Source organism: Pelodiscus sinensis, chromosome 20 (assembly GCF_052426305.1).
Source record: "Pelodiscus sinensis isolate ZL-2025 chromosome 20, ASM5242630v1, whole genome shotgun sequence".
NCBI lineage: Eukaryota > Metazoa > Chordata > Testudines > Trionychidae > Pelodiscus > Pelodiscus sinensis.
The window spans coordinates 25,291,270-25,306,040 of record NC_143071.1 but is presented as its reverse complement, the minus strand read 5'-3'; the positions used below and the strand labels follow the sequence as shown (position 1 = coordinate 25,306,040).

The 14,771-nt window shown below is 44.2% G+C and overlaps 1 protein-coding gene across 3 annotated transcripts in view; it reads right to left on the bottom strand.

Annotated features, from left to right (window-relative positions):
- Positions 1-14,771, bottom strand: part of TBCD (tubulin folding cofactor D) — a 265,482-nt gene that overhangs the window by 82,782 nt on the left and 167,929 nt on the right. For all 3 annotated transcript variants that reach the window (XM_075903520.2, XM_075903522.2, XM_075903521.2), the window contains exons 24-26: positions 5,554-5,585; positions 3,234-3,296; positions 1,904-1,980 (exon numbers count right to left, since the gene is read on the bottom strand). In XM_075903520.2, the coding sequence (XP_075759635.2) occupies positions 1,904-1,980; positions 3,234-3,296; positions 5,554-5,585 (172 nt within the window). The remainder of the gene's footprint in view (positions 1-1,903; positions 1,981-3,233; positions 3,297-5,553; positions 5,586-14,771) is intronic.

Genomic DNA, 14,771 nt, shown 5'->3' with positions numbered 1-14,771 from the left:
TGATCAATAATGGAGAACCATGGCCAGTGGAAGCTGTGGGGTTGGAGCATGTAGATGAAGGGCAGCACATGGAGCCATTGCTGTACATGCCAGCTGCTTTCAGGAGTGGTGCAGAGCCAGGCAGGACTAAACCTGCCTTAACTTTGCTGCTCCATCCCTGGGATTGCTATCTGGCTGCTCCCAGGGCAGGCGGGGAAGGGGCAGGGCTCAGGCCCCCAGCTCTGTGCTCCCCAAGCAAATGCCATTTCCCTAGCCCACTCCAGAACCCACCCCAACTCCCCACCTTCAAAGGGTTCCTTATCCTGCTTTCCTAATGCAGGAGCCAGGTCCATCCCTGGGGCAGCTGGTGTTGGCTGCCCAGCTGCTGCCTGGGTGGGATCCAACCCACCATCCTGTGCTACCCAGGTAAATCTCTGCCCTATCTCCAAGTTCACTGGACATACCTTTCCACCTCCCTACCTTCAGCAGGTCCCATTCCCTGCCTTCCTAACGTAGGAGCCAGCCCCATCACTAGGGCAACCTGTGTTGGCTGTCTGGTCATTCCCATGGTGAGGGCAGGACTTGAACCCATCATCCTGTGCTCCCCAGGTGTATGTTCTAGCCCCATGTCCACTCCAGAACCCACCCCCACCTCCCTATCTTTAGAGAGTCCCTTATCCTGCTTTCCAAATGAAGGGTCTGCTCCATCCTTGGGACAGCCTGTGTTGGCTGTCCAGCCGCTCCCAGGGTGGGTGGAGGGAGAGGAGAGAAGGACTCTCAACCCTGCGTTCCCCAGGCAAATGCCCTATCCCCTAGTCCACTCCAGAACTTACTCCATCTCCCTACCTTCAGGATGCCCCCTCCCACACTTCATATCCCTTGGCCCAAGACCAGAGCCTGCAGCCCAATCCCCTACACCAGCTTGGTGAAAGTGAATGAGATTCGGGGAGGAAGGGGAATGGAGTGCGCAGGGTGAGGCCTTGGAGAAGGGGTGGAGCAGACGCAGGGTCTCAGAGAAGGGGGGGGGAAGGAATCCGGGCAGGGGTATTTGTGTTTGAGGTAGATCTTACATTGCACTTAAATTGAAAAAGTGATCTTGTGGTTAGAAAGGTTGGAGACCACTGCTCTGTATATACTACAGAAAAAGCAATCTCCTGGTATTAAGAGGAAAAGACAAATCTAGTGAAATGTCATCCTTTCTCCACTCATTGAGAAAGCAGGACAGATAGTTCAACACATCCTATCTACAACTATATGAATGACAACATTATATTACAATGCCACTACCATAATGATAATTGAGACATACAAAATAAAATAAAAATCAGCAAAGCAAGATAACTTCAAAGGCAATTATTAAATGGCAGAAGAAAGCAGATGTCAGCTTGAAGCAATTATGTCAGTAATTGTGTTACTTCACAAGCGTTACACTCCTCAAATATGCTAATCTAAGACAGTATTATTGCCTTCTGTGGACCACATTCACTTGCCTATTAAAGGTGAAAAGCATCACCCAAAAGATGATTTTTGGAATTTTAGAAACTGGACCATTATAAGAAAGAACTCCTTTAGCCAATGAAAGAGGTGAACATTCAGTCTCACTCTTCCAGAAAAGAAAAGGAAACTTCACAAGGCAAAGCATTTCTGATAAACTTCACACAAGGCAATCCAGTCAGGTTACACTATTCCACAGCAGCAGGAGACAGAATTCCAAAAAGGACAAAACAATTTGTCTTATTTGACCTTTCAGCTCCACTGTTAATTTCTGGGGATTTTAGTTTTCCCATCCCACATCAGGAAGTGAGAACTTTTATTATAGCAAAGGGTACAATGCTGCTGAGAGCAACAAGAAAAATAGACCATCAAGAGTGCTTCCCTTCATGGACTTTGTTTAATAAAGCCAAAGAACACAGGATTACGGTACCTTTATTTGCTGTCTTGTAGTACTTGAAACAAGAGGCAGGCTTCTTAAACTGTCATTTATCAACCACTGCCAGCCCTCTGGAGCGGAAGAAAAAAATTCAATAAAGTATTAGTAACACTATCTTAGGTGTACTGACATCTACTATAGTGATCAGCAATTAATTAAAGCTATTTATTTATGTGATTCTTTCTAAAATAACTAAAGGTAGGAATTTCATTTCCCTCCCCCAAGAAACATAAGTTATACCATCTATGCACGGATCAGAAGAGTGCTATGTCAATGAAAGAGCTTCTCCCACCAAAATAGCTAAAGCTTGAACCTCCCAGATCTGTCACCCTTGGGATCTGACCAGTCCCAGACAAGGAATTTTGCTGGACTAGGGGAGGTCTTATCTTGCCCCCCTGATACCAGCCTCCTCCCACTTTCCACCAGCCTCACTGTCCTGCAATATCATGCAGCCCAGCTCCCAGCGCACCAGGCTTCTGGTCCTCCCAGGCAGCCCAGCTGGGGTACTCCAGGCTCCTGAATGGCTGGGCAGCCCCGCTGCACCACACCAGCCTCCTGAACTGCTAGGCAGTCCCACTGTGGCATGCCAGGCTTCCGCAACTCCCTCCCACCAGCAGCCCAGCTATGGCAAAAGCCAGGCAGCCCAGCTGCGGGGAGCACAGCAACCAGCCCTCCAGTGGGTCCCTCTGGTTCTGGAATATCTGTGATCCTTCCAGCCCATGGAAGTTGCCGGGCCAGGGAGTCCCAGTTTACAGAGGTTCAGCCTATACCACCTCTAGAGGAGCTGGACTTATTATGCGGACAGGAGAGCTTTCTCCCATCAGCATAGAGTAGCTTCACCAGACATACTACAGCGGTGAAGCTGTGCCAACGCAGCCCTTCTACCTTAACTCACTAACACCTTACCAAAACTTAGTTCGTTTCTTTGAATAACATTACTGGCTCGCATTGTGTAACCTTTGTGAATATAATTACAGGCAGTCCCCGGGTTACATGGATCTGACTTACATCGGATCCCTACTTAGAAACGGGGTGAGGCAACCCCACACTAGCTGCTTCCCCCCAGCAGACCAGGGAGACGCGGAGCGGCTTTTCTCAGTAGACACCTCAGCTTGAGAATAAAGGACTGAGGGAAGTGAGGTTTGGGAGAATAAAACTGAGCTCTGGAGAAATGTTTGGCTAGAGTTTCCCCTACAGTATGTACCAGTTCCAACTTACATACAAATTCAACTAAGAACAAACTTACAGTCCCTATCTTGTACGTAACCCGGGGACTGCCTGTAGTATGATGCTATAATATAAAACCATTGAAAGTATCACGTACCGATTATGCAATCCTCTCTAAATGGCATTTTTGAAAGTGACAACTTTTCAATTAAAGTGCAAACTGTAAAAAAAAATGCAATTATATCATTGCAATAATTTGACAAAATGGAGCAATACAATTACTGATATTATATATACAGTTATAAAACATGCATTTGAAACAGAAAAGCAGAAAATGTTGCAAATAGAAATATTCTAACATTATATTTCAAAAATACAGATGTAACAAGGAAACAAGGAAACTGAAATGGAATTATGCTTGTGATTCCAGTATCAAAAAAGAACTTACGCTACAGTTAACCGAGATCTTCTGAGATATGCTAGTGTCACTGTAAGGTGCTTAGGCATGTGAGACCATATTTTATTTTTAATAGCAGTGCTGTTGGGGCCTTAAATGCACCCTGTGCCACCTCATGCAATGATATAAAGGGTGCAGTGGCCACAAAACTCCTCCAACTCCTCACAACTTAAAGCCCATCTTGGTTGAGGACTCCAAAACGTGGGGCTGGAGGATGGGCAATTGGATCCACATTGCTTCAATATCTTGGGGAACTACACCTGCCATACAGTAAGTGACTAGTCTTTCTTTGAGTACGTGTCAGTGTGGATCTCACTGTGGATGACTGACAAGCAAGATCCCCGTAGAACAGTGGGAAAGAAGGAGGAATTTCATTTGTATCAGTCCAACAGCGGTTATAGTACTTCTCTCTCCAAAGTGACAACTGAAGTAGCCATTAAAACCAAAGAGAAGTACTTGACAAAGGACAGGGGGGATTACTCTACATAGCCCCCGGCCAGACTTCTGATAACATATCTGAAGCAAGCGAAAGATTTTGCTTATCTTATAGTGGAGGGGGCCCCTTGATATTCAGTGGGAGAGGTACACCAACCAGCTAGTATCACAAAAGGTGAACTGTGTTATCTGTTTCCATATGCTGTGATGAGATGGCTAGACCCCTAGAACATCTGTCTAGGGCTAAAAAGATTGGAAACAATCTGAATCATTTCATCCTGTCAATATAATCCAGCGTGTGTGATTAGATTTCTCCCACCATCAAAAGAATGTCTTCAAAAGAAGACAGGCAGGTCGATTATGTAGTTTAGGTGAACTTCTGAGACAACCATAGGAATGAGCTTCAGGTGGGATCTCAGCAACACCTTGTTCCTATCTAATACAAAGCTCCTATCTAATACCATTTGGCTCTATCACTCTTCTGGATGAAATGACAGCCACTAGGAAGATCACCGAAGTAATCTGTGCTGCTGGAGTTCATGCCAACATGAATCACGTCTTCTTTCATGCCCTTCCTTTCACTTCTGGGCCCCAGAAGTAGGTGCCTGCTCAACAGAACACTAACTGATAACCCTCTCAGAGGTGATTTTTGTCTTAAGAGTCTGAAATGATGCCCATGGATTGATGCAACGTCAGTTGTATGTCCCTCTACTTGCAAATTCTCAAAGGTACACACACCAAACACCTATCCGGAGCGTGGCTTTCTCAACAGACAGAACAGGCATTGAATACGTGCACCAAATAGGGGGATGAATCCACTGCAGGCCAAGCAGGTTTTAAATCCTCAGAGTTTAGCGTTTGCTGTTATGGTTGATGAGAGGTTCCTCACTACTGTGCTTTACAAAAAACCTTTCAAAATGAAATTAGGGGAGAGGGAAAGTAAAGATAATTTTCTTTAGCAAACCAGTAGAAAAAAGGATGAGTGACGGTTGGGAGGGAAGTTGCAACTCAGCCATTCACTGGATTCTGTCTCACCACCATATGCAGTGAGAGGAGAGTGAGGAAAAGTCACTGCCACTCTGCCTTTTATGGCCACATACAAAGGACTCTGCTCTACAGCTGAATCAGTCTCCCTCACGACACTACCCTGGTTCATCTCCAGAGTGGTTCTATCCTCTACAATGAATGAGGCAGGGTTCTATGCAAAAATACACTATGTGATCATGTAATTAACCACTGTCATAATGCATATGACACAAGGGACCAAAGTAAGGTTGCACAGACAACCTGAACACTAACTTTAATGTAGGTTGTGTAGGAGGTTGGTGGGTATGAATATATATTTGTGTGTGTGTGTGTGTGTGTGTGTGTGTGTGTGTGTGTGTGTGTGTGTGTGTGTGTGTGAGAGAGAGTGAGAGTGAGAGAGAGAGAGAGATTATAAATTCAGCGTTGATATTGCAAGAAAATAACAGAATGCTGAGAAATGCAAAAGTTGAGGTAAACAGAATAAATTAACGAACATACATTTGTTATTTGAATTCAGTGAAAATAGCGTCAGCCACCTAACATGCAGTGGAATACCTACCAGCTGGTCTCATTAGTTCTCCACCTAAGCCCCTGAAAAAACAGAAACAAAAAGGTATTATTTTCAGATTATCAATTACTGCATACAATTAGGTATGCTGTTTACTAAAACACAAGAAGCTTTCAGATGAAAAGTAGCTATAGAAGTTCAACACGTAATACTCAAATCTTTCCATGATTAAGTTTGTAATCCCTCCAATAATTTGTGTGACCAACTCCCAAACAGCACTGTACCAACTACTGCTTTAATTCACTGCAAATGCTCCATACAAAACCTTATTGTGCACTCCATTTTTTCTTTTCCAAAGAACACAGGCCTAACTTCTCTAATCCCATTTGAAAAATTAAAGGCGCTCAGGTCCATGAGTGTCTCTGATAACCTCACTTTAGAAGTACTATGGCCCTATGATTTTTTCTTCTGTCTCAGAAAATAAAGCTTCAAAGCCACTTTGCTCAGTATTATTTGTTAATAGAAAAACAAAGAGTAAAGCTTTAAACTATAGATACATGCCTTCTACACAGGATGGATTTATGCAAGAGTTCTCCAACAAACCACTTCACAAAAATTACACTCATGGTCCAGGTGATGCAGATCTGCTTACAGTTTTTCTCCATAATTTATAGATTTGCAGATGCTTCAAATGGTAGAAATCTTGTGAGTTTGAACTGCTGTTCCTCATAACCATTGCCTCCAATGGAAGGGCAATCAATTCATTATTCTGCATTTCACTAAACCATCACAAGATAGCAACACACTTTTATTTTGAAGGTTACTATATTGTTGGTGCTTCTTACACACACACACACACACACACACACACACACACACACACACACACACACACACACACACACACACACACACACACACACACACACACCAAGTTTCATGATCTACCTGAAATGTGCTTCCTTCAAGAGTTATACAGGGTTGAGGAGGAACCTATGGTCCATGTACTGTCTGGATCCAGCCCATGAGTGAGGCTCAGGGCTCAACCCCCTCACCGCGCAGCAGGAAGCCAGTGCTGGCACTCAAGCTAGGATTGCCAGATGGTTTATCCAAAAATATCGAACACCCTTCCCCCCCCCCCAAAAAAAGCCAACAACAACAACACTGTCATAGGGTTGCCAGGTGTCCGGTATTTTCGCCTCCTGGCAGGCAAAAAAAAAAAAAATCAGAAAATACCAGACATTTTAGGTGTCCGGTATTTTCTGATTTTTTTTTTTTTTTTTTTAACCAGACAGGAGGCGAAAATACCAGACTGTCCGGGTCAATACCGGACACCTGGCAACCCTAACTTCAGCCCTGTTGCTCCTCTATGTGGTTGGAGTGCCAGTTCCAACTGCACGGCATGTTGGGGGGAGACACCAACGCTCATGAGCAGTGTTCCCTGGAAGCTAGGCACTTGGGCAGCTGCTCAGGAGAGATTAAAATGCCGCTCAGCTGGTTAGCAAAGCGCCCACAGCTAGGTTCTAGTTTCTACTGGTGCTGCACATAGATGGAAAAGATTAGAGCAGGGGTGGGCAATAATTTTTAATGAGGGCCACTCAAAGATTTTGGCAAGTGGTCAAGTGTCGCATTTCTATAGAGGGGGTGCAGGGCCTGGGATGGAGGTTGGGTGCAGAAAGGAGTTTGGGATGGGGGCCTGGAGTGGAGGAGGGGATGAGGGATCTGACCATGTCTGGGTGAAGGAGGGGGTTGTGATCTGGGGCAAGGACTTATGGTGCATGATCCAGGATGCGGTATGGGTGCAAGTGAGGATTCTGGCCAGGGGAGGGGCTCTAGAGAGCAGGGTCTGGGTGGGAGTTGTGACCTGGGAGAAGGGTTTGGGTGGTGGCCTGGGCCAGGCAGTTGGAAGGGAAAGGAGGAGTGTGGGGTCAGAGGCAGGCTCTGGCTGGGAGGTGCTTATCTAGGCGGCTCCCAGCCAGCAGCTCTGCAGGAATCCGAGGCAGACTGTCCGCCTCTCTGCTAAAGTCTAAGACATCTGGCTTCTCCATGTGGGCCTGCTCTGGGCATGGGGGAGAGCGGGAAGGGAAGGAGGCTTCACACCCTGTACCCAGCAAAAGGTCTCAGCTCCTATTGGCCAGAAGCCAGCCAATGGGAGAGGAGAGATTTTGCTGGGGAGCAGGGGCAGCACATGAAGCCCCCCTTCTCCCTCCGCAGCAATCTAGAACAGAGAGCAGCCCTGTTTAAAGCATGAGCTGCTCTCTGCCTAAGGGTTTTGGCGAGGCAACTGCAGGCCAGATCCAGGGGCTTGGTGGGCCAGATCCAGCCCCGCTGGCAGCCTCTTGCCCACCCCTGGATTAAAGGGAACATTGCCCGTAGGCCAGATCTGGGCAGTCCAAATCTGGTTTGCGGGCTCTGACCCTTTTCTTCACACATTTCTCTCCTGCCCAGACCTTGCACCATACGTCCCACCCAGATTCCCCACACCCCAGCCCACTCCTGCACCCTTCCTCCTGCCCCGACACTGTACTCCCATCCCATTCCTGCACTCTACCTCCCTCCTAAACCCCATCACACCCCAGGCTGCTGGATGGATCTATCTCCCACCCACCCATTCCCAGTCTACTCCGGTACCCTCCCTCCTACACACTGAACTGCTCATTTTTGGCCTCCCCGCTCCCACCCTGAGCCTAGGCGGGGCCTCACTAAATATAATAGCCCTGATCTGCCAGAAGAGTTGATCTGGCCTGGGCGAAGCCTTGAACCTCAGTCCTCCCTCTTCCTCCCAACCTCTGCTCTGTGGGGCTGCAGCATGAGGGGAGTCAGGTGTCTTAGATGGGGGCCACATCAGGGAGGGTTGGTTTCGGGTAGCCCCCGAAGGCTTTTTCTATGGGTCAGTGACTGCTGGGTTATAGATTCAAATTCACTCCTCAAACTGACTGATGCGGTGCCAGTTTCCATTAACCAACTGCTTTCCAGTTTGGGAGCCTTAGAATTCTAACTTAATTCTACAGAAAATGACTTTTTAATAGGCGCTTAACGTAATTCAATGAAATTCACATTAGGGATGTAAGCGACTAGTTGACTATCTGATAAGCAAAAGCTAGTCCCTCGACTAGTCGCTTCCCTTCCTCCTTGCTGCCTCTATGAGGAGGCAGCAAGGGGGGGGGTAGCTTAAACGCCAGTTCTTCCCAACACTGTCTCCATGGGGGCAAGGAGACAGCAGGGATGGGGCACAAGCCGGGAATCAGCTGATTCCAGGCTTGCACCCGGTCCCAGACCCTGCGCCTCTGCTTTTTAAATGTATGAAGAGCCTGCCAGCTCTTAATACATTTAAAAATCAGAAGTGCAGCGGGGGGACCTGGCATGAGCCAGAAACCAGCTGGCCCAGCTAGCACCAGGTCCCCCACTGCACTCCATCCTTTTAAATGTATTAAGAGCCTGCTGGAGCTAACCCCACTGCAGCTCCCCCCGCTCATCAAGCACTCGACTAATCAATGGACAATCCATCGACTAGTCAGTTAGTTGACTAGACTAAATTAAACATCACTACTTCACACACTAGAGTAGGGAAATTTCTTGCAGCAGAGACAGAATGGTTCCAGGATTGTAGACCTCATATTTTATTTGAACATGAATGTTTACTTTCACTTTATTACGACCCAGATTAGAACCAAGTACAGTATTTTATTTTTTAATTTACATGCAAATTCAAGTTAGGGATATAAAAACACACCAAAACAGTCAACCGATTCAACCGATTTGTTTAATCAGTTAGCCTCCATGGCCCTGGGTGGGGTCCAACACTATGGACCTGCCGCAATGGTGGGGCTGCTCCAGCCATGCCCACTACAGCCGCAGGAGAGGTCCAGCCAATCAGGCCAGTTAACTGATTACCTTGTAAGCAGGCTGATAAGCCTTCTGCTTACCAGGTAACTAGTTAACCTCGTACATCCCTCATCCAAATTAAAAAATAATTCTGTGAAAGTAAAGTTTTAATCTTGGAAGAAGTTAGCAATCTCCTTTTCAAATTACAAGGATAATATTACAGGGAATATTTGAGATCTGAACAGCTTATAGCATCATAAGCAGTAAGTGTTATTCAGGTTAGTGATGTAAAATCCCATTTAATTGGTTAACCAGTTAATGGCTGGGGGGGAGGGAGCCGCTCTACCCACCCTCTGGCTGGACTGGAGCATCCCTACCTGCTGCAAGCCCAGGTCCCACCTGTCATGGACAGATATTGCTCCAGCCAGGCTGAAGTACCCCTACCTGTGGCACACCCAGGCTGGGCCTGCAACAGAAAGGGGCATATACACACACACCCAGCCAGGGAACTGCTCCAGCCCCCACCAGTTAGCCGAAAACAGTGAGCCTCACTTATTATGGCTTACCAGTTAACTGGTTAACCATTCACTTCCCTAATTCAGGTGAATGAATACATTTAATCTGGAAGTTTTTCAGAAAGCTAAAAATCTCTGCTTACATACGGTATTCAGTATTACCATTACTCTTGGATTCATGGTGATTTACGTGGTCTTTGTATGATAAGAACTATTGAACAAGTTGTGCCATTCTTTCACAACACCAGAATACCAGAGTATGGTTGCCCCTTAGCATTTTAAAATTTTGTGAATTGATTTCCAACTCGTACGCATGTGTACACATTATCCAAACATTTCATACTTTCCTTATATAAAGCAACTGGTCACTCATTCATATTACTTATTGATTCACTTTAGGTTACATTATTAAACCTCTGCGTGAAAAAGAATTTAAAATCTTTTCTTCACATACGTTAATATATTAGAATTTTTTCAGAGAAGTTTGCTAACAGACCTAAAATGCCAACTGACGATAACTGAACATATTTAAATATTAAGAATTAAAACATTAGTAGCATTCTCATGTGTACAAATTCCTCAAAAACGTAAATGTACAATACCGAATAACGTTAAGGGAGTTATCAAGTCAGATTAAGACTGGAATCATTTGGCCATTTTAGCTGTGAAATGTAATTTATGGAATAGGCAGAACAAATCTGACAATTAGAAATGCGGACAGTAACTATTTTGATACAAACGTCTTTAAACAGGAGAGGAGAACCAGTGGCCCACAGGCCCAATCTCACTCACGGCTTACTTAGTTCCAGCTCACGATGCTCAGAGTGAGCCCCCCCCCTCCACCCACGCAACCCTGGGGTGAGTGTTGGTACTGTTGCTTCAGCACGAGTGGCGCCGTGGCTGGAGCGACAGCGACGGCCAGCTGGCACCGCTGAAGGAGGAGGAAACCCTGAGCCTTGAGGGCCTGATCAAAACATACCACAGGCCAGATTGGGCCTGAGTGCTCAGCCTGGCTGGGAGAGGAAGCAGCTCTGCACTCTGCAGGGAAGTGCTATCTACAGGCACTGCCCCCTCATCAGGCAGGAATGGCCAGCTCCTGGCCAATGAGATCTGCAAGCAGACATATCTGTGACTGCACAGGTAAATAAAGCATCCAACGGCCCGCCAGGGGCTAAACCTGACGAACAGCGTCTAGCCCATGGACCACTTATTGCCCACTCTGATCTACGTGCTAGTAGAGGGACCTGTCTTTCATAGCTGCTAAATCTATTTGCAATCCATCTTCTCCTAGCAACCACTGAAGTCTCAACAGACACTGCCTCATTTCAAAACTTGAAGGCTGATCTAAAATACTTTACTTGCCCATATAAAATACAACCTCATTGTGTGAATCAGTTTCAACAAAAAGCAGTTGTAGGACTCACATTTTTGAAGTTGCCATAGTATTCTGAATGTCCTCCCCAGGGTACTATTGTTAACATGAATTCCTGGAAGAACCAGTGTGTGTAAAATTATTTGAAAAACATTTGGATTTGTGGGAATTGGAAGAGCAATCTTTTTGCAAAACTGGAATTTGTCTCCTACTAAGTTTATATGCCTCAGAGTCTTTCAGTGGGATGTATGCCAAGAGACATGCTTGCCCTGAAACTACTGAGATTTCAAAGACCTTTGATGTTGTTAACAATGAGGCAAGCTTATTATTCTTAGCCTGGTTCTTGCTGATACCTGCAGGCTGTCTTACCCTCTCAACAAAGTTTAAATATCCTAGACCTTTCATTGGAAGCGCAAAGCTTTTGCAACACCTGAGCCATGTCTAGGTGGTTTGTTAGGGAAAAAGAGGGTGGGACTTGGGATACTTTATTTGGAAGTTTGTCACCCAAGTAATTATGATACATACTTATATTTCAACTAGTTGCAAAACAGCTATGCTTGATCAGCCAGTTCTTAAAAGTTAGGCAAGTCATCATATATTGTTGCATAAAAATGATGCAACAGCAGCTGAACACATTAATAAACACATAAGAACCAACCTGAACACAGAACACAACAGTCTAAACTCAAAGATCCATGTTCACTACAATATAAATGAGATATATCTTCTTAAATATGTAACCATCTATAAGCTGCAGCCAGTGTCTAAATTCAAAACAATGAGATAAAGTGAGATCAAGATGAGTATGTGCCAATACCTGACTCATGGAAGTGCGTGTTGCTCCTCCCTAAAAAGGTTAATGGTAAGTCAGATAGTCAACAAAATATTAATAAAAGGGAAGGACTGCAAGCCAAAAATAGGGAAAGAACAGGTTAAATTATATGGGCATCAAACAGTAGACAGAGCCTGAAGAAATTCATCTTAGGAAACTTAAGGAACTCGCTGAAGCTCAGAGAACTCATGGAGGATGGGTAAGTCCTCAAAGAACTGGAGATAAGTCAAACATAGTCCATATTTGAAAAAAGCAACAAAGAGAACCCATCAAATTATAGACCAGTCAGCCTAATTTCAGTACCTGAAAGAAACTGCAAGCATCTAAAGGATAATAGGGTTGAAAGGAATAACCACCATGGATTACTAAAGAACAAATCATACCAAACCCACAGAGTTACTGTCCCAGCAGATATGATATAACATAGTCTTGGTTTCTGTAAGACTTCTAACACAGTCCACGTGACATTCTCATAAGTGAACGAAGGAAATACAGCCGCTCCCCGAGTTGTGAACAGTCGAGTTACGACTGTTCGCGCTTACTACCAAAGCTCCCATGGCGCGGTCGTAAAATCAGTCCCCGAGTTACGAATGCGACCCGCGCTTATGAACAGCACGGTCACGTGTAACTCAATGGAGTCCGAGTTACGAACAGATCTAGTTACGGCCAAGTGTTTGATCTGTAACTCGTTCGTAACTCGGAGGCTTTATGGGCTACATGAAATTACTATACAGGCAGTCCCCGACTTACGCGGATCAGACTTATGTCGGATCCGCAGTTACGAACGGGGCTTTTCTCGCCCGGGAGGACACGGACTGCGGGACCTCGCGGTCCCACCGCCTGTGTACTCCGGGGCGAAAAAAGCTGCTCCGCGTCTCCCTGGTCTGCAGACCAGGAAGACGCGGAGCCATATATACTATGTGACTATTTTCTTCCACTATTTGATCTGAGGAAGTGGGTCTGGCCCACGAAAGCTCATCATCTAATAAACCATCTTGTTAGTCTTTAAAGTGCTACATAGTCCTGTATTTTGTTTCAGCTACACCAGACTAACAAGAAGATGCCTTTTTAAGACATAAGATGCTGCTGAAAATGCAACTTTATTCAAGGTCTCTTTGGTAATGAATGCTACTACAGTGACTCAAATGCATTACAGTAACATCACAGCTAACAAGAAAAATTATCAGCCTTACTTGTTTCAAGGTGAACACCACACAGACTGGATTTAAAATGCTTCAGATAAAGCTAGGGTGTGATACTGTCCTCTTTTCCCACAGGAAATAGCTTAAGACACAACTCTCCACGTGTCGTATTTGAAGCTTTTGTTTGCATTAGGTAGTGCAAAAGCTAAAAATACCATAAATATAAAAAAGGTCACACTGGCTTCACTTGAATTACTCCTGAATTACACTTAACTGAAGTCATACATGAAAATTCTTCAGCCAACCAACACTTTAAGAAAGCTTTGGGACAGAATTAAACAGAACCATGTCTAAAGGAAAGCAGAACATAGACAAATGCTAAATTTGTGTGATTTATTTTAACTTTTTCATGACTATAGTAAATCTACAAGAGCATTTAAGTAGGATGCATGGGAGGAACTAATACAAGAAAAAATGATTAATCAACCAGAGGCAGGAGATCTGTCTTAACAGCATATAAAATAAAGATCTGATTATGGCAAATGTATTAAATAATATCTCATATACTGAGACAATGCAAAAGCTTATCTGCATATTAAAAACATGATCTGCCCAACAAACTCTTCCACAGTTCATAATCAGGTCAGTTTTACTAATGATAATCATGAATAAAAGGCTAATTTACATGTAATACTATGTAAACCAATGCCACATTTACAGGGTTAGGATTTTTATTAAATCCTAGGTGGGAGATATTAGGTATATGAAAAGACCTTGAGACAGCAATCTCATAGCCTCTTATAACGTACTTTATGGCTATTGAAAGTTGCTAATTATCACTTTTTAAACATGCAACTCTACACTTTATCTCAGCTTCATTTTCTGGCAAGCCCTGGCAGTTTTATTGTGAAACTAGCTTGTTCAACATGTTAACACTCATCAGAATCAGAAAAATGAAATATATTATGGCTCCAATTTTGGCCAGTATTAAATATACATTCATAGCATTTATGAAAATATGCACAAATCTTTTGTTGTAGTTTATAAGAACTAGAAAAATTAAAATGAAATTCATTCAGCTGAAGCAATTTAATTTTCAACATTCTTACAGGGTCTTGTTATACCTGAAGAGTCGAAGGAGTCATCTCGCAAATGAAAAATATTGTGTGTGGTAATTACACATCGTCAAACAAGTTCAACTTGTTCCACCAAATGCTTGCCTCCTAATGCCTAAGACAAATTGCTGGTTTGCTTTTAGACCTGAACCAAAGGTTTATTGTTCTTAGGCAATTTTAAATAATTTTTTTTACCGGGAACAATAATATTTTTAAAATGTGCTAGTTAGGCAGTTTTGTTTATTATTCAACCATTGCTTAGGGCAAATTATGGTTAATCAAGTATGTTACTTGACAGAGAATCAAATTTAGAAGTCTTATCTGTGATGAAAACACTAAAAGGCATCTTGTAACACCAGTAAGTGCAAGATGTGCACTTTGTGACAACAACAAAATTATACCCATGCTCCACCCTGACATTAAAGAATTCCTAACAGCCAAAACAGCCACCCAAAAAGACACTGCTAA